Below are 23098 nucleotides of genomic sequence, written 5' to 3'. Positions count from 1 at the left end.
TTTTTTTTTAGTAATTTTTTGTTCTTCATACGTACAATCTTTGAAAATTAATGTACCATTCATTCATTTGCTTTTATATAAGTACTCGTGTTTGAGTTCGTTTTCAAAGGCTTGTTTTTATTAAATTAAACAATATCATGATGAGAAATTCGATGTATATTTGTGAGGATTCTATTCTATACTGCTGATATAAAGTACTGCAACCACTCGAATAATGAGATCGTATTCTGGAGTATTTTAAAGTACTTAGGTACTCGTTAAGTCGATGGTCGAATAGTTTTCAGTTATCATGTTTTGGGAATCCGAGCTATAAAAATTATGTAGACGTTGAAAGTTCAAGGAATTTATTTTTCTAGTCATGTGTGGGTGAATACGATACGATGAGTTATCGAAAAAATAAAATAAAATTACTGAAAAATTCCAGAAAAAGAAATACATAAGAGAGCGCAGAATATTTATTTTCTGCGATAAAAACTATTAAAGTAATTGATGCAATGATTCAAGTACGTCTTTGACATCCAATAATTTCATTATTAGGTAACATAAAACATACGAATTGAGTACAGAGGTAGGTACCGGTGAAACTTTCGGATAAAACAGAAGTACATAAATTGAGTAAAAAAAAAATTAGAATAACCTAATCTTATAGAATAATACGAAGAATAAATTCGCACCGGTTTAGTATACATATAAGATACACACTCGAGAACAGAGAGTAAAAAATTAGAAACAATTTAAAACACAGAATGATTATGAAAAGTGTAATCCAATGCTTGATGCATTCCACGTCTTACTTTGGTCATGATTGAAGGATCTGTATTCTCGTAACTGAAATTTTCCAAATATCCGTTGTTTTCGTTGAAAATGACTAATGACAACGAAATTAAGGAGAACATAGATTGAAAAATGGTGTATAACTTAAACAATTAATACGTAAAGGATACATCCTTCGATACGATTCGAAGACTTGAGCCATTTCAATTTCGTTAACCTTTTCAGAGCATTTAAACGTTTCCTGTAGAACAATAAATATAAAAAATATCATCATTACAATCGATACATTTCACGAAACTATCGACTCACTTGGCTATTTCTATTTCACATAGGGATTTTTTCTCTTCTAGCAGCGATAGTAAATCATTACGTTGGAACAGTAAGTCAGTCTCTTGCGATTTCAGTTCGTCGTATTTTTGTTGTAACACATTGTACTCTTGATGAAGGTCTATCGATTAAAAGAATTCGGTGAATTTTTTGGTGGTAATTGTTTATTAAATGTTTTTCTACGCTTACTTTTGCAATCGGTTCGGATATTTTTGAAAGATGTCAAGTAATTGGCACGAATTCCTATGTCGTTGAGTAGAGTGGAAAAACTAGTATTATCTAATTCTTGCGAGCTGTCGTTTGCTTCCTCTTCGAGTATCCTTTTAAAGTTCTCCATATCGCACAAAATGTACAATTATTCGGTATGTGGCGTCTGAAAATCTAAATTTAAATTCAAAATGCAAAATTTTTGAAATAAAAAATGAATAATAACTGATAAGAAATCAAAAAAGGCGGTAATTTTTGAAATTTTTATCAAAAAAAAACCAAGCCTCCTAATATTTTTCACTCTTGCCAGGTCTTTGAGAAAGGAAAAGCTTCATATCGTAGTACAAAAATATTCCGCACACAGCGCTACTCGATATCAAATAGGTATTCCAAGATAGGTAGATGGATTTTTTCTGTGTAAAAATCACAGCTGCGTTATGCGAGAATTTTCGCCAAAAAGCTGCAACGATGACGCGGATGGGTGATTTATAATTTTTCTCTGTGGCGTGAGTTCTTTCTTGTATAAAATTAGCATTTTGATTCTAATCATTGTGAAGACCTTTGGAAGTGTTAAGTGTAAAAATTAAAGAAATCGCATTTTCTAACCATCAGGTAATTGGTTTTTTCACATTACGGGAAAATTGTACATGAACAAAAGTTACTTTGAACATTGATCGATTCCGTGATACTAATTTTTTTCGATAGTTAACAGCTTGCCATTTTCTCGTGTTTATATTGTTATTCGATCCGAACTCTATTTGGAAATAACACACCGTCGCCGAAGATTAGCTGACAATGGCATTGAAGAGAATTAATAAAGAATTACAAGATCTTGGCAGAGACCCACCTGCGCAGTGTTCAGCGGGTCCAGTCGGCGATGACTTATTTCATTGGCAAGCGACGATAATGGGCCCACCTGATAGTCCGTATCAAGGAGGAGTATTTTTCTTAACAATCCATTTTCCAACAGATTATCCGTTCAAACCGCCAAAGGTAGCGTTTACGACCAGAATTTATCATCCAAATATTAATAGCAACGGTAGTATTTGTTTGGATATTCTAAGATCTCAATGGTCTCCGGCTCTCACTATTTCAAAGGTGTTATTATCGATATGTTCATTGCTCTGTGATCCAAATCCTGACGATCCTTTGGTACCCGAAATAGCTAGAATTTATAAAACCGATCGCGACAAGTATAACGAGTTGGCTAGAGAATGGACTCGTAAGTACGCCATGTAATTACAAGTTTATTTCATCTCCACTCAAGCAGGAAGATATTGGTTTTTTAATTATTATTCTCTTATAAAAAAAAAAAAATTCTATCAAACGTACATTTATTTTTTAACAAATTTATTCTGTACTGTATAATCTGGTTTTTACTTATATTGATTAAGGTACTTCATCGTCGTCGTCGTGATTAAGTAAGCTTCGAAAGTTTTATATTTTTCTATTCTCTCAACAAACAAAGTCATCATCCTTGCTCTTTATCTATCTCTGTTTCCGATGAAATTATTACCATAATTATTTCAAAGGCCCACCAACTTTTCTGGCTATTCTAATAAACGAATGAAAATAAAAGGTACGTGTGAAACGAAGTCGAAAACCATTATTGAAAAAAACCATTGTAAAAACCGCGATTGTTTCGTTCATCGTAATGCGCAAAGAAAAAATTTATCGAATACTTTATTTTGTTTAATATTTTAATTTTAATTGTAGAATATTACACAGTATACCTATTTGTTTAAAATTAATAATATTGAACAATAAACGTTTAAAATTAGACATTTTGTTGCTTCGTCGTTGTATAATGTAATAATACGTGTATTTAAATTCGCCAATTTATTTTTTCATCTCTTTTCGTTGTTCGTATTGGAAAAATTATTCGCATGTTTCAATATAAAACCAGTTAGGTTTTGCTTTACTTTTTTATTTCATCTTTTTCGTGCTACGTTCGTCGGAAATGCATTGTAATGTAACGTGTAACATAGATAATTATTTATGTAACGAGTGAAAGCAATATATTGAATATGAAGTGCCTGGTTTATTTTGAATTTTCGTTTGTATTATTTTTTTTCCTTTTTCTCTCGAGAAGATAGATCCTTTTTTTCCTTTCAGTTCCGTTCGATCTACGACGCTAAATACCTCCTCATCGTTTCAATTTCAATCCCTACGTGTTTGTTTTTGATTAATATTTATTCGTTCTTGTATTTTTTATTTAATTTTCATTCGATGTTTTGGGTCAACTATATGATTTCTTCTCTATTTCTCTCTGATTAATTAACAAACGCACGTTGTGCTCTTTTCAATTGTTCGGTTTTCATTTCGAAATGATCAGTTCTTTTTTTTTAGTAATTTTTTTTTTTGTTCTTTATATATACGATGTGTAAAAACTATGTACCATTTATTTGCTTTTATATACTTGTCTTAGATGTATGTTCGTTTTCAGAGGCTTGTTTTTATTAAACAATATTATGATAAGAAATTCGATGTATATTTGTGAGGATTCTATTCCATAGTATATTGCTGATTGAAATGGTAGAAACCACTCGAGTGGTCGATTTCTTCCTAGCTAAACAAGAGTTGACCAAGTCTGTAAGGAGAAACCATCGAAATTCGAATGTGAACTAAACATTGTACACGAATTAGCCGAGCTATTGTATTCGTCGATTACGAACGAACGAAGACTAAAGTGTAAAATATCGGTCAAATTTAGCTATAAACAATGCATTGGAAATCAACGTTAGACGTTATTCGATTGTGTAAATGAAATTATGCCATTAGTTGCTCGCATATTCACATTCCATTTGGCAAAGAAGTTTTCTCATCTCATCGAGCTACTCCATCAGCTCTAAAATCTACTAATCGATGATTCGACGTTTTTCTGCTGAGTTGTCATCGTTGAGAAATTAGTTATACTCGTAACGACGACTGGTTTTTTGTTTTTCTCTCAGAATCATCATCCTGCCTTTGAGTTTTCTATATATTTTCCTCGATAATTTATTTAAACACACACATATACACACGTTGTTGAAATTTCAAGCTGATTATGAATTTTCTATACGTTAGCTTCGGTTTTGTCTGTTTTTTTTTCTTTTTATTTATTATTCTTGTAAAATGTACGTTTGTATATTATCGCAATGATGTGTTTTTTTCATTGAGATAGAATACGTGTAGGATAATTGCACCTATATAGGGAGCTGTTTTATTTGTTTTAACAAAAAATTACCCTGTAAGATATATTTTTGGAAGATCAATTTATGATGTAATGCAAAATAAATTATTCAAAATTCGTACCTTAATGTAATTAAAATAGGTTAAACATTGATTTTTTTTCGTACGAATGGATACGACTAGTACGAGTCAAGGGCATCTTTGTGTATTGGTGTTTCATAATCGATGCTTATATATGTAGTATAATCAGCTCATCTTGATATTTTTTAATTTTTTTCTTCTGTCTATCGATATGGTTGTTTTGAATAATAATTTCTAATTCAAAAACAAGCGTGCTTTAAATTTAAAAAAAAAATTAAAATACGTGTGATTGAACGGTGTCTTTTGGCTGTTGAGAATTTCGCGATGATGGAACAGCTATATAATTTGCTCATTGCGAAGTATACTTTTTTGAACTTGGTTTTAAACTTTGACTATATATACATGGACTACTATCTTCATTGTTGCCGATGAAGCCGAAGTAATAGAGGTACTAGATCGGGAGCATCGGGAATTTTCATGCGCGCGCAGGAATCCCACCCACCCTCGCACCTTCCAATCACGGTGAACCACGGAGCGACGAACACCCTCCTACGTTCCAACAACCGCTACGCTCGTTGCAACGAAATCTCGCGCATGCTCAGAGCCCATGTCCCGATCTAGTACCTCTATTGCTTTGGCTTCACGATTCCCATTCAACAACAATAGGAGATAGCAGTCCATGTATATATAGTCAAAGGTTTTAAATATCTGATTGTATTTCATCGTCGAATAATCACATCGTATTTTGGAATACACTTTTGATGAAGTAGTCGTTGAAATTTGACAATTGACGTCGATGTTCGAATAGTTTTTAGTTTTTATCTTTTGGGAATTCGAGATGTGAAAAATTATTATAACCAACGATGAACGAACACCAAAGAATTACTAATTAGTGATTAGTTGCTCGTACTGTAGGCTATTACTCATCATAAAAATGATAGTGATTCAAATTGTTCGATGAATGCAGCGCAGTTAGGCTATAAACGAACATACGTATAGATAGATAATACAGGAAGTCGTGTTCAGATGAAAGCAAAATCATCAGTTTTGATCTAAAATTAATTTAAACGATTTGAATAATTCTTATATGTACGTAGTGTACAAAAGTACTTGATGTTTCTATAGTAAAATTATCGTAGTCGAGGTGTATTTTTTTTTTTTTTTTTTTTTTTTTTAATATTAACGTTGCACTGTGAAATTGACATTGATTTTTTTTTTTGTTGGAAATTGTGTGGTTGATTGTTGCGCCTAATCAATAATTTAATGCATTTGTATGAGGTCTATTTCTCGAATTGCTCTCATATGCCCTTTTTTTGGAGTCCGGTTGAGGTTCTTGTGAGGTGTAAAAAAAGACGTTGGAATTGAATTTGTACTGATCAGTTTTGGATCTGAATTAGAACTCAAATATCATATCCTTCGAAGCCTCGTTGAATTCAAAGTGATCCTTGCTTGATTCAATCTCCTCAAAAATAAATTAAAATGGTATGGTTGAAACATGTGAACCCCTTTGGCCCCTGCTTTGAGACTGAGTTTGATTCGCTCGTGATGGAATGAAATTCAAAATCAAAATAAGAAATTGAAACCTGATCATGTGAATTGTAAAGTGTGCTTAGGACGTGTATGTTGTTCATTGCTGATTTGTATTCGTCTTCTTGGTCCTTCATTGAAAATTGAATTGGCCTCATTTGCTTAACTACGGTTTGTAAATTTGGAGGTAGGTACCTATTTCATTAATTTGAGCTTTATGATAGCATTTATGAGCATTATATCTTCGCCAATTTTCTTCTTTAATGCTTCGAATTGGTTTTATATGTACTCCCAAGGGAACCTCACGGTTTGAAAAGAGGGCTTGGAAGGATGAAAATATGATACAAATTAAATTTCAGCTTTCTGACAAGGGAACTTCTTGAGGTGTCACACTCCCGTGAAAAGCAGAGTGGAAATGACCTAGACAGCTGAAATTTGGTTTGTACCCTATTTTCGACCAGCCAAGTCGATTGGTGATGGTTTCGAACAGTTCTGGAGCCTCCAGCAGATTTTTGGATTTTCCAGTATTGAAAAACCGCTGTAAAAAGTAGGGTGAAAATGGAATTCAGCGCCTATATAAAGAGTAAACTCGGATTTTCCATCTTTGTAACCCTTTTCGATCAATTTTGCAACGTATTTTTAAATTATTTCTGCGCCCGTTCGAATTCAAAATCTTCTCCAGTGATTATTTTGGCCAAAAATTGAAGGAAAAAAAATCAAAATTTCAGCAAATTTACTCACAGGGGAACCACTTGAGGTGTTACACTCCGATTTGAACGGGACTGCGATTTTTGGAAAGAGCATAGTCTAAAATTCCCAAAACCAATTTTCAACTGCCCTAGTACATTTTTTGATTTTTTGACGAATTTTTGAAAATTCAAAATTGACTGTTTTTGGCGATTTATGCTTTTTTTAAAATAAAGTACGTACTTGATCAATAAAAATGGTCGAGATAAGTCCCAAAACTAATATTAATTACCCAAATCCAAATTTCACCATTTCCAGCCATTCTGGAGCCTCCAGTGCGATTTTTCAATTTCTCCAGAATTTTGAATTTGCTCCAGAAGGCGTGAATATGCAGTTGGGAAGCTAAAAATTGAGTTGTACATTATACTCGACCTGTTTAACGAATTTATCCACATTTGAGGGGATTTTGAGAATGACACCTCAAAAGTGGCTTTTTGACCAGCTTTTTTCGAAATTGAAAAATCTAAAAAAACAAAAGAAATCCGTTTATGAGAAAATTTTTGAAATTTGCGCGAATCGCTGTATTTTGTCCTCAACTACCCCCCTCCCCCCTCCAAACAAAATTTTACCATTTCCAGCCATTCTGGAGCGAGAGTGACACATCAAAAAACTACACTTGAGGTGTCACTCTCAAAATCGGCTGAAATGTGGATTAACTCGTTATACAGTTCGAGTGTAATATACAACTCGAATTCTAGCTGCCCAACATCATATTCACGCCTTCTGGAGCAAATTCAAAATTCTGGAGAAATTGAAAATCGCGCTGGAGGCTCCAGAAGGGCTGGAAATGGCAAAATTTTGATTTGGGGGAGGAGAGTAGTTAAGGACAAAATTCAGCGATTCGCGTGAATTTCAAAAATTTCCACACAAACTGGTTATCTTTTGATTTTTTGGATTTTTTTAATTTTGAAAAAAAGCATGGTTAAAAAACCACTTTTGAGGTGTCCGCTCCAGAATCGGCTCAAATGTGGATAAATTCGTTAAACAGGTCGAGTATAACACACAACTCGATTTTTAGCTGCCCAACTTCACATTCACGCCTTCTGGAGCAAATTCAAATTTCTGGAGAAATTGAAAAATCGCGCTGGAAGCTCCAAAAATGCTGGAAATTGTGAAATTTGGATTTTGAGGGTTAGTTTTGGACAAAATACAGCGATTCGCGTAAATTTTGAAAATTTCCACAGAAACGAGAAATTTTTGATTTTTTGGATTTTGTAATTTTGAAAAAATTTGGTCAAAAGCCACTTTTGAGGTGTCACTCTCAAAATCAGCTGAAATGTGGATAAGTTCGTTAAACAGGTCGAGTGTAATACACAACTCAATTTTTAGCTGCCCAACTGCATATTCACGCCTTCTGGAGCAAATTCAAAATTCTGGAGAAATTGAAAAATCGCGCTGGAGGCTCCAGAATGGCTGGAAATTGTGAAATTTTGATTTGGGGGTTCAAAATACAGCGATTCGCGTGAATTTTGAAAATTTCCACACAAACGGGAAACTTTTGATTTTTTTGGATTTTTTAATTTTGAAAAAATTTGGTCAAAAAGCCACTTTTGAGGTGTCACTCTCAAAATCGGCTCAAAGGGGGATAAACTCGTTAAACAGGTAGAGTGTAGTATACAACTCGATTTTTAGCTGCCTAACTTCATATTCACACCTTCTGGAGCAAATTCAAAATTCTGGAGAAATTGAAAAATCGCGCTGGAGGCTCCAGAATGGCTGGAAATTGTAAAATTTGGATTTGGAGGGTTAGTTTTGGACAAAATACAGCGATTGGCGTGAATTTTGAAAATTTCCACACAAACGGGAACCTTTTGATTTTTTTGATTTTTTAATTTCGAAAAAAGCTGGTCAAAAAGCCACTTTTGAGGTGTCACTTCCGAAATCGGCTCAAATGCAGTTGAACTTGTTAAACCGGTCGAGTATAATACACAACTCGATTTTTAGCTGCCCAACTGCATATTCACGCCTTCTGGAGCAAATTCAAAATTCTGGAGAAATTGAAAATCTCGCTGGAGGCTCCAGAATGGCTGGAAATTGTGAAATTTGGATTTGGGGGTTAGTTTCGGACAAAATACAGCGATTCGCATGAATTTCGAAAATTTGCACACAAACGGGAAACTTTTGATTTTTTGAATTTTTTATTTTTGAAAAAATCAGGTCAAAAAGCCACTTTTGAGGTGTCACTCTCAAAATATGCTCAAATGAGGATAAATTCGTTAAACATGTCGAGTGTAATATACAATTCGATTTTTAGCTGCCCAACTTCATATTCACGCCTTCTGAAGCAAATTCAAAATTCTGGAGAAATTGAAAAATCGCGCTGGAGGCTCCAGAATGGCTGGAAATTGTAAAATTTGGATTTGGAGGGTTAGTTTTGGACAAAATACAGCGATTTGCGTGAATTTTGAAAATTTCCACACAAACGGGAACCTTTTGTTTTGTTTGATTTTTTAATTTCGAAAAAAGCTGGTCAAAAAGCCACTTTTGAGGTGTCACTTCCAAAATCGGCTCAAATGCAGTTGAACTTGTTAAACCGGTCGAGTATAATGCACAACTCGATTTTTAGCTGCCCAACTGCATATTCACGCATTCTGGAGTAAATTCAAAATTCTGGAGAAATTGAAAAATCGCGCTGGAGGCTCCAGAATGGCTGGAAATTGTAAAATTTTGATTTGGGGGTTCAAAATACAGCGATTCGCGTGAATTTTAAAAATTTCCACACAAACGGAAAACTTTTGATTTTTTTTGATTTTTTAATTTTGAAAAAATTTGGTCAAAAAGCCACTTTTGAGGTGTCACTCTCAAAATCGGCTCAAAGGTGGATAAACTCGTTAAACAGGTAGAGTGTAGTATACAACTCGATTTTTAGCTGCCTAACTGCATATTCACATCTTCTGGAGCAAATTCAAAATTCTGGAGAAATTGAAAAATTCCGCTGGAGGCTCCAGAATGGCTGGAAATTGTGAAATTTGGATTTGGGTAATTGATATTAGTTTTGGGACTTATCTCGACCATTTTTATTGATCATGTACGTACTTTTTTAAAAAAACAGCATAAATCGCCAAAAACAGTCAATTTTGAATTTTCAAAAATTCGCCAAAAAATCAAAAAATGTATTTGGGCAGCTGAAAATGTGATTTTGGGGGTTTTAGACTATGCTGTTTCCAAAAATCGAGGTCTCATTCAAATCGGAGTGTGACACCTCAAGTAGTTCCCTTATTTTTTTTCCTTCAATTTTTGGCCAAAATAATCACTGGAGAAGATTTTGAATTCGAACTGGCGCAGAAATAATTTGAAAATACCTACGTTGCAAAATTGATCGAAAAGGGTTACAAAGATGGAAAATCCGAGTTTACTCTTTATATAGGCGCTGAATTCCATTTTCACCCTACTTTTTACAGCGTTTTTTCAAATACTGGAAAATCCAAAAATCTGCTGGAGGCTCCAGAACCGTTCGAAACCGTCACCAATCGACTTGGAAGGTCGAAAATAGGCTACAAACCAAATTTCAGCTGTCTAGGTGAATTTCCTGAAATTTTGATTTTTTTTCAATTTTTAGCTGGAATTTGAATTTTTTAAAATTCGTCAAAAATGAATTTCAGCTTCTCGAATTTTGGCTTCGAGACACTTCTCGTGTAAATTCAACTTTTTGTGATAAAAATAGGATTCGCAAAACCTAGCAAGAAGAGGGGGGGGGTGCAAGTCCCAAAAATTTGGTGAAAAATGTGAAAAAGATGTCGAATATCGTGTGACATATTGTTTCATATGTTTTCGAAAGTGTTGAATACAAATATCAACTTATTTTTCGGATTCCAACTCTCCAAACCCCTCATTGCTGGTTTCCAAAATCTGAAAACTGAAGAAATCGTGAGACAAATGGCCTTTAATATGGTTTCGAGAGCACTGAATATACGAATACTATAGTTTGATTTTGTGACACAGTGATTGTGAATCTCTCATTAGCTTCCCGAATCTTATGTAATTTACTCAAAATGGCGGAAGAAATTAATCAATTTTGTATTTGACGCTCCTAAAAAGAAATTTGAGTGGTCCAATAGGGGCCTTTGAATGGACCAAATCGAAAAAATGGGCTGATATTCGTTATCAGCACTCTCAAAAATGTATGAAATGACATGTCACACGATATTTGCCTTTTTTGTGCCCACTTTTGACCAAAAAGGTGGGTTCTATTACCCCCTCCCCCCATAGTTTTGCGAATGTCATTATGACTTATGATGAGACGTTTATTTATATTTGTATTTAGGTATCATAAAAATGTAAGTTTTCTGGATTTCTACTCAATGTTTTAACAATCATCCTACCAATAGTTGGTACGTTTTTGAAAATTTAAATTTAAAAAAAAAGCTCACTTTTGAGCTCTTGAAATTTCCAGTGACTATATTTTTGAAACTACTCTCAATTACTTTTATAACACCGCAAACAAAAACAAAGGAATACAATATGCATTTAATATAATTACCTATAAAATTAAATTACTTAATAAAAAAATAAATTTTTTTTTTTTTTTTTTTAAATTAAAATTTTATCTCATCATTTTAAATTTAATTTTAATAAAAATTAATTAATAATGTAATACATAATTTTTTAAAAATAAATTTCCTTAAGTTGCGCCTGATTCTATCAAGTGGGGGGAAGGGAGAGGGCTAAGGATATCACCTTTTTTTTTTCTAATCAAAACTGGGTCTAAATTTTCGATATTTTTTTGAAAAAGTACGATGCAACGTGTCAAAATGGGTTAAAATTTAACGAGGAATTCAAATATTTCAACGTAAAGGTACGCTGAACATTTTTGAAGAACTTCGAGTCCAAAATTGTATCACGATTTTCTAGGGTTTTGAAAAAATATCGTACGACTTATCAAAATGGGGGAAAAACATGCCTATATATTTATTTTAGAAGAGCATAAAATCAATTACAATAATCCGATGAATGATATTTCAACTGTGACGTTGAAGAGGTATTCGATTTTCAGCTTTAAATCCGGTGGGTTTTTAGCTAATGTGATTGGGTTTTGTTCAGAATTTGAGTTATTCGTGAAATTGTTTTATTAATAATAATTTCATAGGTACCTACTCGGAATATTCTCTTTATTGCGAGTAAATTAATAATTCATCGATTATGTACCTTTTTACCTACGTAATAAGGTTATTTTGATGATTTTATTCTAACTTAGATTGATTTTGTTCGTAATTTTTATAGGTGTGGGAATATATCTTTCAAAAATAACTCTATAATTTGAAATATGGCTCCAGAGAAACCATCACCGCATGCGCATGTGTTCTGGAGACGATCCGTAGGATGTCAACAGCCCATCCAGAGTAAGCACTTTTTTATTTTCATCGAGATCATATATAAATGATTTAAGATAACCCATCATTCCAAAAGTGGTCAAGTTTCTTGATATTTTTTCATTTTTTTCCCAGGTTGTTTATTCCATTAGAACCAAGACCGAATCGAGTAAAGTACTTGAAATTAAGAATAAGAAATACTACAGAATATAATATCATATTGGAACGTATGTACCAAAATATGAATCAAAAGAAATTAGAAAACAAGGTTGATGTCAAGCTGATTTTTTAAAACCCCTGTAAGATAATCTAACCAGAACATTGGATCGTTGTTTAAATATGTTTTGCTTATTCCAATGTGTTATCAACGTTTCTTGCTGTTTTCAAGATTGAATGAATTTGGATATTTTGATACCTAAAGATAATATGTTTGTAACATTTCATCGAGATATAAAAGAAATCAATAGTATTAGATGAGAATTTTTAAATCATTCAATTTAGTTACCGTACTCCGATTCATCGTTTCTTATTGGAACAGTCGAGTTGTTTCCAATTATTCGATTTTCATTCAAATTAAATCATTTTTTCGTTTAGTTTTTCGCCATTTTACAAATCAAAATGTATAATCTTAATACAGATAATAATAATGAAAGTACTAATCACCAGTTTCATAATATCATCTACTCGTACAATTCGTAGAATTGATTTTAATGTTCTCGATCACGAATCTAAATTCAAATTGCGAGTTGAGCATTGAAAAATGACAATATTGGTAACATACCGACGTGTAAATCGTTTAATCTCTTCGCGCAAAAATGATACTCAACTCGATTCATCGTACTCTAATAATGGTGAGTTTACTCTTGTCAGTTAATCAATTCTAATTTATAAATCCGAAACGAAAATACTTGAGCAACGCCGAAAAAGATAATCGAACGTAGATAAAATGATAAAAAAAAAATACGAATTACAATCTGAATTACGAATAAATTCAGATCAAGATTTTTGTTTTATTCGTCATTACAAAAAATATATAACAAGCGAAGATCAATGTTACATGTACATTCAATTAAAAAGTAAACAACATAAAACTTAAAAAGCGTATCATACAAATCTATAATGTTTAAAATAAATAGGAAAGTATCTTATATAAAGTTACAAGTTGTTAACAATATGACCGGACAAAATCTTTTTAAAAAAAATTAATCTTCTACTATACTTTATATATTCTTTCAAGTTTTCTCTTTTTTTTTTTTAACGTCTTTATTGTATAATAAATAATTGGGTATAAGTTCAGACGAAAACAAACAGCTAATAATAACGTTCAGCTGAGAGGGAAAAACTTGTCGAAAGATGTCGAAAATATAAAAGAACAAAAAGCGCGATGGTTTTTCTGAAATTCGAATGTCGATGGCGTTTGCAGCAATGACAGAAGAAAAAGCTTATTCATCTGAATTCGTATATTTGTATACTGTGTTCTGGGACGTGGTGTAAATTCAACGATTGGTACCTGTGAAAATTACATACAGTTATTAGAATAAATTCGTGGAGTAATTTCGGCTCGATTAGGCGGAGAAGATGTGTTTACCATTCGGAACTTCGATGATAATAATATCCTTCTATGGTGGCTGCGGATTTCTGAAAACAAATATAATAAAAACCCGCGAACGATGCTCCGTTTATATCTTTAATCGTATGGTCTGGAACGAGGAAGTGTTCCTTCCATCTCATGTATACGAAATCATTAGCCTGCATGGCTTCATAGTCGAATGTATCCGAATTGAAATTTTTAGCGTAGTGGTAAAATGATTGGAATTTACCCTGAAAACAGACGATAAGATTTCAACGACTCGAATATATTTAATTCGAATGCCATAAAATGTGATTACTATTCGTACCCAGTGTTTTCTATCTACATCTTCGTCCGCATCCCACTTCCTCGTTAGAAATGGATATTTCTTACTGATTATTTCGCCGTCAAAAAAAGTAGTCAGGGTTGGAAATTCATCGGTTAGTCCTTTGATTTTCAGATATCCACATAAATATGAGTTTTCTTCGTCAACATGCTGTAAAAAAATCCAAAAAGCGTCGAATTAGTCGAGTAAGATACGACGAACGAGTTCGTACTTCGAGTATGGGAGTATTTCTCCAAATAGTAAACGTATGAAATCAATTCCGAGTCGAGTTCGTGTGCAGTAACGAAGTACTCGTTGAAAATGAGAATTTCCGGCGAATGAACTTAGTAAATTTGCATTTCAATGACCCAGCAGTTTCGAAAGCATCAGATTACGGCGTCGGTTCGTGGATTGTTTCGCAGTCCGGAGTTTGGCGAAGGGATACTCGATAAGAGTTTGAGCTACGAATGATGGAATAGTTGAATTAATGATTATACCTGTAAGATTACTTCGACTTCGTAGCTGTTTCCTTTGGATTTTTGATGTCCTTGAAATCTAGAGCCATTATATAGCAATGAACGAGTGATACCAGGTTGTCCAGAATTCGCAGGAGGTGGTGGTACCAATTCAACCCTTACGGGCATAACTTCTCCAAGAGGTTTTTTGATTAACACCCGAGCTGCTGGCTTCAAGATGACATTTGATTTTGATGATTGAAACACTACGATTTTAGCAATCTGAGTTCGAAATGTTTGTTTTCATTTTTCGTACTACTACAATGTTAAAAGGAAAATTTTTTTGAATTTTGCATTCTTCTAGAACAACTTGCATCTATGCGCAGATCATTTGCGACGAAACGGAGAACTTCGGGTACTTCGGGTGTTTCCGGCTTCCGGTCGTGTTCGGAACGGTACGGGCGGCACGTTTTTCGTTTGGATTTCGTTTGGTTCTGTTTCGGATTCCGATTTTGATCGCTTAACCGTTTCTGGTTACGTTACGGGCAGATTTTTTTTTTGAAAAAAAAACGTGGTTTAGAGTTTCCGTGAGCGTAGAACGAATTCTCATTGGTTTATTTGATTTTCTAACGGACCAATAGCGAGCCACGTGTGTGTTTTTATTTTTTTTACGAATTTATTTTTTTTTTAAATCAAAATTTTTGATAAAGTCTTGATAACTGTGCAGATCAAACCGCCTTTTTGAAATTTTATAATTTTAATTTAGTAATTCTCGATGAAATTGGAATAATTTATATTGTTTGTAAAACAATTGATATCTTTACTGAGCTCTACGAGTGATGTTAATGTATTCATCTTCCTTTCATTCTAATTCAAATCTTACACATGGTTTTGTTTCGAAATGTATTCAAGGTATCCCTAATATCTCAACGTTTTCGCGCGTATAGCCAGAACGCTGGGGTGTATACCATGAAAGTGCTAAATGTAGCTGAAAAAAATGACGCTGCCAAACACATAGCCGGTCATCTATCAGGAGGCAACCCATTCAAAGTATGTTACACTGTATCAGATTTAATTAGCACAGTTCGCATATTTCTCTTGAGCTTGACTCGAGTTTGTTTTACAGAGAGAAGGTCGCTCGAAATACAACAAAATATACGAATTCAATTACCAATTATTCGATCAAAATGTCAGAATGGTAATGACATCAGTTTCCGGCCATGTTCTCAACTACGAGTTTATAGGAAATTATTCCAAATGGACTGGTTGTTCACCCGAAGCGTTATTCGATGCTCCTGTAGTAAAACACTGCCCAGAAAACAGCAGATTGGTTAAAGTATATGCTCGAAGTAATTAATAATCGTCCGGTGAAGTACGAAAAATAATCACGATTTCATTACAGGAAAATTTAGAAAAAGAAGCTCGAACATGCGATGCTCTTGTTGTATGGACTGATTGCGATAGAGAAGGAGAAAATATCGGTTTCGAGGTGATTTCGATTTGTACCAAAGTTAAACCTGGTATACGAGTTTACAGGTGAAAAACCATCGATTATTATTTGAGCATTCATTTCTACCATTGTTGAACTTACGTAACTGAATTCTGTTTTAGAGCTAAATTTTCAGAGATTACTCGACAATCGGTAAAAAGAGCTGTGGAGAATTTAGAACGACCGAATGAAAACTTGAACGCGGCGGTTGAGGTCAGAAGCGAGCTTGATCTAAGAATTGGTTCGTATTGCGTCAGATTTCTCGAATCCATTATTCGACCAAACTAATCACGAATGATTTTCAGGTGCTGCATTCACTCGATTTCAAACGCTGAGATTACAGAAAGTATTCCCCGAAGTGTTAGCTAATTGCTTGATTAGTTACGGTAGCTGTCAATTTCCCACGTTGGGTTTCGTCGTAGAAAGATACAAAGCTGTGCAAAATTTCATACCGGAAACTTTCTGGAAGCTGAAGGGTAACAGCTAGTTTGAAAATACGTGATCGAAGCGATCCTGTTGTTCTAAAATTACGTATAATTCTTGTTACAGTTACTCATAAAATCGAAGATCTTACCGTAGAATTTAATTGGCAAAGAGTTCGTTTATTTGATAAACAGTTTTGCGAAATATTATACGAAAGATGTCGAGAAAATCTGATCGCTAAAGTTGAAAATATTTCTACTAAAACGAAGTATAAATACAGACCGGTTCCTTTGGATACAATTGTAAATAACTGTTTGATACTTTGAGATGGATGTTGCAGTTCCACTGATAATTATCGAGTGATTTTTTTTGCAGGAATTGGAGAAAATAGCTAGTCGTAAATTGAAGCTGAGTGCCAAAGAAACGATGCGTTTGGCCGAACGCTTATATACTCAGGGTTTTATCAGTTATCCCAGAACAGAAACGAATATTTTTCCTAATAATATGAATTTGAGAGGTTTAGTCGAAATGCAACAAAATGATGCTAGATGGGGAGGTTAGTACGCTGATTTTAGTACAATCGAGTTGAAGATTGAACAGAAATTCATCGTTATTTATTTTCTAGGATTCGTCCAGAAAGTATTAAACGCTGGTGCTCGTCCGAGACAAGGGAAAAAATCCGATCAAGCCCATCCTCCTATTCATCCCACAAAATATACAAATGCGCTGACTGGTAATACAATATTTTTCATCGCACCGATTCAAAATTTTTTTATTTCGGATAAAATCATTGTCTCGATTTCAGGTAACGAAGCTAGATTGTACGAATACATCGTTCGGCACTTCCTCGCCTGTGTTTCTGATAACGCTGTGGGATTAGAAACCATCGTAACTATCGATATTAATGACGAAAAGGTGTATATTTGATCGACTTGTGCGTCTCTTCTTGCCTCGTATCAGCGTGCTAATTATGGTTTTATATTTTTAGTTCCTAGCTAACGGTTTAATCATCCAAGAACGTAATTACTTAGAAGTGTATCCGTACGAGAAATGGAACGCTAAAGAGATCCATAACTACGAGAATATCAAAACATTCGAGCCTACGAGTTTCGATATGGTCGAAGGACAAACCTCCGCTCCTAATCTATTAACCGAAGCGGATCTCATTTCACTTATGGAAAAGAATGGCATCGGTTCGACTTGATTTTACGTACTTGTATCGAAATTACTTTTCGATGGCGAAATAATACTCCGAATATTTGTTCAGGTACCGATGCTACTCACGCTGAACATATCGAAACCATCAAGCAAAGGATGTACGTCGGTATTCAAGATAGAATTTACTTCGTACCCGGTGAATTAGGCATAGGGCTAGTCGAAGGATACGATAGTATGGGTTTCGAAATGTCCAAACCTCACTTGAGAGCTGAATTGGAAGCTGATTTGAAAAAGTAACGCGATTTTCACGCAACTAAACTACCTATTTTTCATCGTACGTGATTTTTCGGGTAATATTTAATTCACCGTTTCAGAATTGGCGAAGGTACTAAAGATCCGAAACAAGTTCTGGCGTCGCAAATTCAAAAATATCGAGAAGTTTTCGTGAAATCCGTCGAACAAGTAATAATTTCACTTGAAATGTGTACGCAGCGTCGACTTACTGTCCGGCATATGACAATAGGAGTAATTGCACCCCCCCCCCCCCCGCCCGATCCTCTGGGACAACTTTTTTTTTAAGGGGACATCCTAAGGAACATTTTAAAGCAAACTTGCCCCAAAAAAAGTTGGCCTTACTTACAAAATGGCGGCCATTTTGATGCACAGGTCAGCCGAAATCGCAGATTTTGCGTTTTAACATAGAACTTGCACGAACTTTACAAAGGTAGATCGGAAGATCATGCGAAAATTTATCACCTGTCAAAATTTCAAGTGCTAAAGTGCGTTTTTCGATTTTTGGTGAATTTTTGAAAATCGAATTTAGGCTAAAAATGAGGGGAAAAATCAAAATTTTACCAAATTGACCAAGAAAGCTGAAATTTGGGGTATTCCCTATTCTCGACATGCCAAATCGATTGGAAACGGTATCAACCCGTTTTGAGCAGTTCTGGAGCCTCCAGCAGATAGATTTTTGAAACTCGAAATTCCCACAAAATTCCATCAAATTGGAGTTGTTAAGCTGAAATTTATTCTAAAAACTAACTTCAATACGCTACGAAGTACTGCAGGTGAATTTCAAGTCGTTTAGGATCCTCCAGCAACTTTTTGAAAATTCCTGGAGCCTCCAGCAGATTTTTGAAAATTTAAATTTTCACAAAATTTCATCAAATGGAAATGGAAAGCTGAAATTTACTCTACACTCCAATTTTAACACCCTCTGATGACGACTTCAGGTGGGTTCAAGTCATTTTAGGACCTCCAGCGACTTTTTTGAAAGTTACTGGAGCCTCCAGTAGATTTTTTAAACTCAAAATTCTCAGAAAATTCCATCAAATTGGAGTTGTAAAGCTAATATTTATTCTAAAAACTAATTTCAATACGCTACGAAGTACTGTAGGTGAATTTCAAGTCGTTTTGGAGCCTTCCAGCGACTTTTTGAAAATTCCTCAAGCCTCCAGCAGATTTTTGAAATTTTAAATTTTCAAAAAATTTCATCAAATGGAGATGGAAAGCTGAAATTTACTGTACACTCCAATTTTAACACCCTCTGAAAACGACTTCTGGTGGATTTCTAGTCATTTTAGAGCCTCCAACGACTTTTTTGAAAACTACTGGAGCCTCCAGTAGATTTTTGAAACTTGAAATTTCCCCAGAATTTCATCAAACTGAGATAGAGAGTAGAAATTCATTCTGCAAACTAATTTCAATACGCTACGAAGTTGACTTCTGGTGAATTTCAAGTGGTTTTGGATCCTCCAGCAACTTTTTGAAAATTCCTGGAGCCGATTTTTGAAAATTTAAATTTTCACAAAATTTCATCAAATGGAAATAGAAAGCTGAAATTTACTCTACACTCCAATTTTAACACCCTCTGATGACGACTTCAGGTGGGTTCAAGTCATTCTAGGGCCTCCAGCGACTTTTTTGAAAGTTACTGGAGCCTCCAGTAGATTTTTTAAACTCGAAATTCTCAGATAATTCCATCAAATTGGAGTCATAAAGCTAAAATTTATTCTAAAAACTAATTTCAATATGCTACGAAGTACTGCAGGTGAATTTAAAGTGGTTTTGGATCCTCCAGCAACTTTTTGAAAAATCCTGGAGCCTCCAGCAGATTCTTGAAAATTTAAATTTTCACAAAATTACATCAAATGGAAATGGAAAGCTGAAATTTACTCTACACTCCAATTTTAACACCCTCTGATGACGACTTCAGGTGGATTCAAGCCATTTTAGAGCCTCCAGCATTTTTTTGAAAATTACTGGAGCCTCCAGTAGATTTTTGAAACTCGAAATTTCCCCAACATTAATTTATCAAATGGAGTTGGCAAACTGAAATTTACTTTGCAGACTACATGGTGGTTTCAAATGGTTTTGTAGCTTCCAGCTATTTTTAGGAAATTTCAATTTTCCAAAAAAATGTCATATAACCTTTCAAAAAGTCGCTGAAGGCTCCAAAACAACTTGAAATCCACCAGCAGTCAACTTCGTAGCTTATTGAAATTTTGATGAAATTTTGGGGAAATTTAAAGTTTTAAAAATCTACTGGAGGCTCCAGTAATTTTCAAAGAAATCGCCGGAGGCTTTAAAATGACTTGAAAACACCTGAAGTCGTCTTCAGAGGGTGTTAAAATTAGTTTGCACAATGAATTTTGACTCTCCATCTCTATTTGATGAAATTTTATAAGAATTAAACCTGCTGGAGACTCCAGTAATTCTCAAAAATGTCGCTGGAGGCACTAAAATGACTTGAACCCACCTGAAGTCGTCTTCAAAGGGTGTTAAAATTGGACTCCATATTTAATGAAATTTTGTGAAAATTTAAAATTTCAAAAATCTGCTTGAGGCTTTAGGAATTTTCAATAAGTCGCTGGAGGCTCCAAAACGACTTGAAATTCACCTGCAGTACTTCGTAGCGTATTGAAAATTAGTTTTTAGAATAAATTTCAGCTTTACAAGTCCAATTTGATGGAATTTTTTGGGAATTTCGAGTTTCAAAAATCTGCTGGAGCCTCCAGAACTGCTCAAAACGGGTTGAAACCGTTTCTAATCGATTTGGCATGTCGAAAATAGGGTATATCCCAAATTTCAGCTTTCTGGGTCAATTTGGTAAAATTTTGATTTTTCCCTCATTTTTGGCCTAAATTGGATTTTCAAACATTCACCAAAAATCGAAAAAGGCACTTTAGGACTTGAAATTTTGACAGGTGGTAAATTTTTTCATAATCTTTCGATCTACCTATGTAAAGTTTGAAAAATTTCGTGCAAGTTCTATGTTAAAACGCAAAATCTGCGATTTCGGCTGACCTGTCAATCAAAATGGCCGCCATTTTGTAAGTATGGCCAACTTTTTTCGGGCAAGTTTTCTTTAAAATGTTCCTTAGGATGTTCCCTTAAAGAAAAAAGTTGTCCCGTTGGATCGGGGGGGGGGGGTGCAATTACTCCTGTTGTCATATGTCTGACTATACGACTCACCGAACGTGTTCAATTTTCAGGCAAATAAATTAGATTCGGCGTTGAATAAATATTTACAAACTCAAGCGAACCACGTAGATAATAATTTCGATTCGATAGTCGGAGAGTTACCAAAACAAGTAATGAAATGCCCGAAATGCGGATTACAAATGGTACTGAAACATAGACCAGAAAGTACGAGTTTTGTGTCTTGTAACGGATTTCCTCAATGCCGAAATGCCATCTGGTTACCGAGTAAAGTACAAAAAGTAGAAATTACTGAGAATAGTTGTACTCAGGTGAGCATAACGATGATTTTGTGAGTCGTCGATCTAGGTCAATTATCGCGGAATTTTAACGTTTCGTGGTTGTTTTTTTTTTTTAGTGTGGTCCTGAAGTGAAATTGTTGAAATTCCATTTCCGGCCTGGTTCTATGGCTCCGTATTATCCGAATGTCCATGTAGGCTGTGTAGCTGGCTGTGATCAACAGTTATTAGAATTATTAGAGATCAGATCTCCTCGCCAAGGTGAGTTTTTGAATGTGAATGTAAAATTATACCATCCCGATGAACGAAATTATTATAAAATAACTCGTATTATCTGTTCAGCCGGTGGTGATGCTCCTACTGGTGGTGCTGCAAACCCTCCTGTTCAACGTCAACAGCCACAGCAGCCAAGAAACAATTATCAATCGTTCAATTCGCACAATGACACTGGGTATTCTTCTGGTGGTAAGTCTTTGTTGTAATTTTTATATTTTTAACGGATATTTCGACTGTGTATTCATTTATTTATTCGTTTCTCAGGATCTAATACTCAATTTTCATCGAACCGAGCTAGACCTAGTAATAATATCGCTTCTGGTGGTAAGTTATTGTAATTTTTATATTTTTAACCAATGTTTCGACGATTTTTATTAATTTATTTCTTCGTTGCTCAGGATCTAATACTCAATTTTCATCGAACCGAGCTAGACCTAGTAATAATATGGATACAAGACCGATCGGTGTCGACCCCATGACCTTCCTCACATTTGACGACGATGTCCATTGCAATTGCAACGAAGCTGCTAGAAAGTAATACCCTTATCACGTATTTTTTTGTATTCTGTTTTCTTCTGCAGTACTAATAACATCGTTGATTTCAAACAGACTGACAGTTATGAAAGAAAGTGTCAACAAAGGTCGTGAATTTTACGTATGTCCGAGAGCACAGACTGATCCAGGCCGTTGTAATTTCTTCCAATGGGCTAACGCACCCCCCGCCGGTAATAATCCTCAGAATCAAAATTTCGGTCGGCAGAATCAAGGTGGCGGTAATAATTGGCCCAGCGGATCAAATTATCAACGTAACAATGGACCTGGTGGTTCGGGTTATCAGCGTAATGATGGAAACCAACCGAGAAATAGCTTCAGAGGTAGAAAACAGAGTAAGTACCCGTACGTGGTAACTTATCGTTCGAATCTGGCAGAAAGACTTATATCGCAATTACCTGGTGATTTAGATTTCAATTCTGCTAATGCTGGTACTGCTGGTCCTAGAAAATGTGGAATATGTCGACAACCAGGTATAAAATTATTACGATTTTATTCGTTCGTTTTTTGTATGTTTTGATACTATAATTTGATTTTTATCTGCGTTAGGACATACTCGAAAAAATTGCCCTAATAATCAAGAAGATTAATTTACATCGCTGCGATCAACTACTTGATTCATTCTTATTGTGATGTCTTATGTTAAGAATTTACGTTATATTAAATATGTATGTAGGTTTCTCAAATTTTGTGATTTACGTGTACAATTTTTTCTGGTAAATTTAATTTATTGCTATAAACATTAATACAAATGACTGTGTTAATTTTTGTAATTTTTTTACCGTTATTTAATTATTTAAAACTCGATGGTTTTTACGTTTTTCGTAATTTTAATTTATTTGTTCGCCGTTTACGAATTTTATTGTAAAGATTTTTGTTAACGAATGTATTTATTATACATTATTTCGTACGAAGTGTTTTCTTCTTGGAGATTACTTCAAGATGTGAATCTTGATCTAACTTGATAGGTTTTTAGTTTGATTTTCTT

General features: G+C 34.4%; 4 protein-coding genes across 5 annotated transcripts; 2 read left to right on the top strand and 2 right to left on the bottom strand.

The window, feature by feature from the left end:
- Positions 1 to 437: 437 nt before the first annotated feature.
- LOC135845667 (uncharacterized) lies at positions 438 to 1552 on the bottom strand. The gene is made up of 4 exons (XM_065364432.1): positions 1291 to 1552; positions 1084 to 1222; positions 945 to 1015; positions 438 to 868 (listed from the first exon to the last, which is right to left on the bottom strand). Exons 1-4 carry the CDS (start codon positions 1436 to 1438, stop codon positions 735 to 737), a joined length of 492 nt encoding a protein of 163 aa, XP_065220504.1. The 5' UTR covers positions 1439 to 1552; the 3' UTR covers positions 438 to 734.
- A 208-nt stretch (positions 1553 to 1760) lies between these two features.
- On the top strand, positions 1761 to 3352 carry eff (ubiquitin-conjugating enzyme E2 eff). 2 transcript variants are annotated; one of them, XM_065364445.1, is made up of 2 exons: positions 1761 to 1920; positions 2014 to 3352. In XM_065364445.1, exon 2 carries the CDS (start codon positions 2104 to 2106, stop codon positions 2545 to 2547), a length of 444 nt encoding a protein of 147 aa, XP_065220517.1. In that variant the 5' UTR covers positions 1761 to 1920; positions 2014 to 2103; the 3' UTR covers positions 2548 to 3352. The 2 variants fall into 2 exon arrangements, with proteins under 2 accessions (XP_065220517.1, XP_065220522.1); XM_065364450.1 differs by having other exon boundaries at positions 1772 to 1920; positions 2021 to 3352.
- A 147-nt stretch (positions 3353 to 3499) lies between these two features.
- On the top strand, positions 3500 to 23020 carry Top3alpha (topoisomerase 3-alpha). Its single transcript, XM_065364138.1, has 23 exons — positions 3500 to 6274; positions 12055 to 12173; positions 12279 to 12994; positions 15406 to 15543; positions 15620 to 15829; positions 15896 to 16029; positions 16105 to 16223; positions 16288 to 16458; positions 16532 to 16707; positions 16781 to 16961; positions 17031 to 17138; positions 17211 to 17320; positions 17394 to 17598; positions 17673 to 17856; positions 17938 to 18025; positions 21058 to 21315; positions 21402 to 21543; positions 21625 to 21747; positions 21823 to 21882; positions 21957 to 22092; positions 22168 to 22445; positions 22521 to 22583; positions 22660 to 23020. The coding sequence occupies exons 3-23, from the start codon at positions 12959 to 12961 to the stop codon at positions 22698 to 22700; spliced, it is 2961 nt and encodes a 986-aa protein (XP_065220210.1). The 5' UTR covers positions 3500 to 6274; positions 12055 to 12173; positions 12279 to 12958; the 3' UTR covers positions 22701 to 23020.
- Positions 13111 to 14869, bottom strand: LOC135845657 (glucose-induced degradation protein 4 homolog). The gene is made up of 4 exons (XM_065364406.1): positions 14536 to 14869; positions 14042 to 14209; positions 13732 to 13964; positions 13111 to 13653 (listed from the first exon to the last, which is right to left on the bottom strand). The coding sequence occupies exons 1-4, from the start codon at positions 14680 to 14682 to the stop codon at positions 13590 to 13592; spliced, it is 612 nt and encodes a 203-aa protein (XP_065220478.1). The 5' UTR covers positions 14683 to 14869; the 3' UTR covers positions 13111 to 13589.
- Positions 23021 to 23098: the final 78 nt, after the last annotated feature.

This window comes from Planococcus citri, chromosome 1, assembly GCF_950023065.1.
Source record: "Planococcus citri chromosome 1, ihPlaCitr1.1, whole genome shotgun sequence".
NCBI lineage: Eukaryota > Metazoa > Arthropoda > Insecta > Hemiptera > Pseudococcidae > Planococcus > Planococcus citri.
This window is presented reverse-complemented; position numbering and strand designations above follow the sequence as displayed.